This window comes from Neopelma chrysocephalum, unplaced genomic scaffold (assembly GCF_003984885.1).
Source record: "Neopelma chrysocephalum unplaced genomic scaffold, ASM398488v2 Primary Assembly neopelma1_103b, whole genome shotgun sequence".
Lineage (NCBI taxonomy): Eukaryota > Metazoa > Chordata > Aves > Passeriformes > Pipridae > Neopelma > Neopelma chrysocephalum.
Genome location: NW_020897767.1, coordinates 1811305 through 1816718, shown reverse-complemented (window position 1 = coordinate 1816718; position 5414 = coordinate 1811305). Strand labels below are relative to the sequence as shown.

Below are 5414 nucleotides of genomic sequence, written 5' to 3'. Positions count from 1 at the left end.
TTGTATATTTAAACTCATTTAAGACGAAGGAAACTCACAGCTGGAAACTCGCGTGGCACAAAAGGATCTTTCCAAGTCACGTGTGGTGAACACAAAAGACTGAAAATAAATAACAGCTACTTTATTACCTAAGAACACTCGAAAACGTGGCATTTCCTCGGAGAGGATCATCAAGTCAAAGGGTGCCAAGGGCTTTAATTGCCACTGAGTTTCCTCATGATGGGGCTGTCGGGCTCGGCGTTGGTGAAGATGCTCCCCACCACCACGTGGCTGCCCCAGAGGTTGTGCCGGATGACTTTGCAGCAGCCGAGGTCGTCCACGGAAAATCCCAAGTGCCTGTAACGCTCGTCCGTCTCCAACAGGGTGTTGTTGGTGTAAGGCCCGAAAAACTGCGGGAAAAGAGGAGGTTTCGGGTCAGAAGTCAAAAAGAGTTAAAAATAAAAGGAGAATTTTTGGCCTCAGAACTGAAAAAAGAATTTTTGGCCTCAGAACTGAAAAAAGGAAAATTTTTGGCCTCAGAAGCGAAAAAAGGGAGAATTTTTCACCTCAGAATGGAAAATATTTTTCACCTCAGAACTTGAAAAAGGAGAATTTTCCCGTCTGAACTAAAAAGGAGAATTTTTCGCCTCAGAACCAAAAAAATTTTTCGCCTCAGAACCAAAAAAAGGAAAATTTTTCGCCTCAGAACAGAAAAAGGAGAATTTTTCAGGTCAGAACTATTAAAAACAGAGAATTTTTCAGGTCAGAACTATTAAAAAAAGAGAATTTTTCAGGTCAGAACTATTAAAAAAAGAGAATTTTTCACGTCAGAACTATTAAAACCAGAGAATTTTTCACGTCAGAACTATTAAAAAAAGAGAATTTTTCACGTCAGAACTATTAAAACCAGAGAATTTTTCACGTCAGAACTATTAAAAAAAGAGAATTTTTCACGTCAGAACTATTAAAAAAAAGAGAATTTTTCACGTCTTGCTTTGATAGAAGTTTTCTTAACTCTCTCTCCAGTAAATTTTAACATTCTGCTTCATAAATGTCTTGGTAACAAACTCAGCTCCTCCAGAGACCCGTGTGATCTCACAATCAATGCACACACTGTTTGATAGGAACAATTATTCATTTTTTTACTGCTGCAAAGAGGCTTTTTAAACCCTCCATCCCCACAAACAGGTGTCAGGGTTACCAAGTTACCCTGGCAGGGCACAACCAGCTTCTTGTGCAGTGAGCAAAAGCTTTTTTTTGGGGGGGGGCATAAAAACTCCAGCTCTCTAAAATCCAACTTCATTTCCTCCAAGTGCCAACTGCAAAGAGAGCTGACACCCTTTGGGAATGGCTCGGGGTTATTATCTTGATTTATTAATTGAATTATCCCTTTGGGCCACTTGAAAAAGTTGGATTTAACCCATCCAGAAGACAAATTTCACACTTACTGCCAGTCCTGAGGATGGATCAATGAAATCAGCCCAGTAGCCCTCAGAAGAAATTGCATAGCAAATTTCCTTGGCACCATTAATGAACTGAAAGGGGGAAAAAAATGAGAAAGAAGGATATCAAACGAGATTTCTCTTACACATATCCCTGATCTCATAAAACGAGAAATATTTCTAACTTTATTCTATGTACTTATATCTATTCTAAACAAATCCTTTATTTACTTTCAGTTCTAAAATTTGTTCTTCACAATTATGGCCCTCAGCAGCTCAAGGTTTCAATTTTATTGAATTTTATTTCAATATTATAGTTACTCAGCTTCTTAAGGGTCCAAAATAAGGGAATTTTACCCTTTCCAGTAAATTGTTGTGTATTTTGAGGTTTGATGGCTCTGGTGATTCTTAAGGATCCAAAATAAGGGAATTTTACCCTTTCCAGTAAATTCTTTTGTATTTTGAGGTTTGATGGCTCTGGTGGTTCTTAAGGGTCCAAAATACAGGAATTTTACCCTTTCCTGTAAATTCTTCTGTATTTTGAGGTTTGATGGCTCTGATGATTCTTAAGGGTCCAAAATAAGGGAATTTCACCCTTTCCAGTAAATTCTTTTGTATTTTGAGGTTTGATGGCTCTGGTGGTTCTTAAGGATCCAAAATAAGGGAATTTTACCCTTTCCAGTAAATTGTTGTGTATTTTGAGGTTTGATGGCTCTGATGATTAACTGTGTCTCAACTATAAGTCACCAATAAAGTCAAACCACCTGAAAACAGCATTTTAGACACTAAATTTCTGACCCAGGACATCTTTTGGTGTTGTAACAACCCCTCAGCAGCCACTTAATAAACACTTGAGAGGCACTACTGTAAAAATTCAGATTTGGCTGTACATGACCCTCATTTCTTTAGCACAGGCCACTCATATTAAATATTTTTAAGGTTAAATCTCCCAAGAAAACATCCCAATTCCCTGTGAATTTTCCTGTTTGTAACCTCTGGGCTGGGAGGTTACAACCAACATCCTCAACACCCCAACACTGACTGGATTAGACCTGACAGGGAGGTGCACAAGGAAGAAAGATGCCAATTAACATATAATTAGACCAGATTACAAAGCCAAAGACCAACAGACCAGAAATAATTCAAAGAGAAGAACACACTGAAATGAAGGGAATTTTAATTTGTGTGTAATCTTTGTGTTGATCCTTCAGATTGTTGCTTCCTTTTTTTACTTCCACTGCTTTAGAGAGGCCACACTTGCATTTATAGGATGGAAAGGACATTGCCAGATTAATTTGAGATATAAATATGACACAGATAAAAATCCCACAGGGTGATTTTTTGCTAGATTTGGAAGAATTATGACAAATAAGAGATAGAAATGTTTTATTTTGAGGTGCTAAGGGAGAATGGCAGCAGTGAACAGCGACACTTGCTGGGGGAAACACAAAAATCCCTGAAAAATGGGAAATAAAGTGATTTTCAGAGCCCTCTAGTGGCAACAGAAGAAGACAAAGTTCATGAGGATGGTTAAGATGAAATAAATATAAATATAACAGGCTAAAAGAATTAATAATGTCCATTATCAGAATGGAAAAAACAGAAACACCAGAGCAATTGGTGGTTTTTTACACCTTTTACCAGTAAGGCCACAGACTCTGTACTGGAATCTTAATTAACTCACAGGAGAGCAAAGATAGCAGTGAAATCGTATAAAATATATTGTACTGAAGCTGAACTAAGGGGAGAAAAGAGTTGCTGCCCTTTACCTGGATCAGGACAACACCTTTATTAATCTTTGTGGCATTTCAGCCTATTTTTGACTCGCCCCAGTATGATAAATTTAATAATTCTAAGGAGAAGTTTCACAGAAAATAGTCAAAAAGCTCTAAACCTGCAAAAAATTATCAACCATTTTAACACCAAGAGAACACAGGAATAGCCCAAAATGCCTTAAAAATATAATATATTGCTAGCAGAGCTAGAAATGAACCAAAATACACAGGTAGCTCATAAAAGATTCATTTCCAAAACCCAAAGAAGTCGATGCTGGTGTCAGGTACTCACATTTTCTAAGAGCATCTCTCTCTCATCCTCCACTTCTTGGCTCCACACAGTCATGTCATTTTTGGTCTTCTGGGTGACAGTTAACACAGTCAGGCGGTTGGGACTCACCTCTGGGAACATGGATTCAAAGTCTGCAGGAAGAGAAACCACCAGGTTATATTTTGATCCTACGTTTTCATCATGTTTCCTTCCTTTTTAGATAAATTATGGAGCAATTTCAGCCACATTTCAGCCTCTTCACTTCTAAAATCAGGTTTTATTCCAATTTCATTTCAGTGCTTTCCTTCTTGAACTGATTAAAGATGCAAACCTGATGCTGTCAGAATTTTCATGATTTCCATTTGCTATTTTAATACTGCCAAAACATTTGATAACTGGTTTTGGGATAGTGAATTAGCTCCAGAATCTACCTGACACTAAAGCTGAAAGTTACTCCCTGCCCCAGCTGATCTGAAATATAAATGGCACTGAATTTTATATGAAATACTAAACATTGTCAACAGCAAAGGTTTGGGTTTTATTATATAGTATATATAATATAGTATTATATAGTATATAATATATAGTATTTTTGGCAAAATATTAACTTTTTTCTACTCCATATCCTGTGGCATCAATTACAGAGTATTTACTTAACTACTTAAAAAAAATTATAGAAATTAAAATATTTTAAAGATTTTTTTTTAAAAAAGATTTATAGAAATAAGTATTTTTTAAAATATTTTGAAAAAGTTGTGATTTCTTGGCCACAAATTGAAGTGAACCCCCACCTTTTCGTAGGAGCTCAGGACAAGCCTGGACTGCACATTCCACCTTGGCATTTTCAAAGTAGGTTTCAGCATTATTTATTTGCTGCTTCTGGGGAGCATCAGCACCCTGAAAAAAAAAGGAGAATTGCAGCTTTCTCAGTTAATATGATCACAGGAATAACTTGGTAGAGTTAAATATCCAGATAGGCTTGAGCAATTTCACATAAAGATGATCTGCCATCAGATTTAACATTTTTTAAATATTAAAAGTGGAACTGATATTGGTTTTACTTAAACCTACACAGAAATTTTATATTTTTATATTTTAGTGTTATCTCCAAGCAGAAACAGTACAGAAATTTTTGTTAATAATATTAACTAACAGTCTGAAACAATGACTTTAATTATTTAATACAACGGTAATTGATAGATTTCAGACATTATCTGATTTTATGATTTTCTCACTAAAAGCAGAGATACATCCAGTGTACCTGGTTTGCACTAATGAGCTAGATGAACTAAATTATTATAATTAACTACATGAACCAGATCAGAATTTCCAACAGCAGTGAAATATTTCTTTCCACCTGAAGTTCTGAAGTCCTCCCATATCCATAGAATGAAGTCACATCAAAAACACTTTCAAAACTCATCCTGAAATATTTTAAACTGAACATTGTGAAAGTGAGCTCTCCCATATCCACAAAATTAAATCACTCAAAATGCTATTTCAATACACAGCCTGAACCATTTCTTTTACTAAAAGTTCTGAAACTGAAGTTCTCCCATATTCACATAATTAAGTCACATCAAAAATGCTATTTCAAAACACATCCTGAAATATTTCTTTTTACTGAAAGTTCTGAAACTGAAGTTCTCCCTTATCTACAGAATTAAGTCACATCTAAAATACTATTTCAAATAGCAGTGAAATATTTCTACTAAAAGTTTTGAAACTGAAGCTCTCCCACATCCACAGAATTAAGTCACATCAAAAATGCTATTTCAAAACACACCCTGAAGTATTTTTTTCAACTAAAAGTTCTGAAACTGAAGTTCTCCCATATCCACAGAATTAAGTCACATCTAAAATACTATTTCAAATAGCAATGAAATATTTCTACTAAAAGTTTTGAAACTGAAGCTCTCCCATATCCACAGAATTAAGTCACTCAAA

At 35.6% G+C, this 5414-nt stretch overlaps 1 protein-coding gene across 1 annotated transcript in view; it reads right to left on the bottom strand.

Moving 5' to 3' along the window:
* Window positions 1–100: 100 nt before the first annotated feature.
* Window positions 101–5414, bottom strand: part of MMADHC (metabolism of cobalamin associated D) — an 8860-nt gene continuing 3546 nt past the window's right edge. Inside the window, exons 5-8 of the mRNA XM_027695968.1 lie at window positions 4259–4364; window positions 3489–3619; window positions 1428–1514; window positions 101–389 (exon numbers count right to left, since the gene is read on the bottom strand). Of these exons, the coding sequence (XP_027551769.1) occupies window positions 195–389; window positions 1428–1514; window positions 3489–3619; window positions 4259–4364 (519 nt within the window). The 3' untranslated portion in view covers window positions 101–194. The remainder of the gene's footprint in view (window positions 390–1427; window positions 1515–3488; window positions 3620–4258; window positions 4365–5414) is intronic.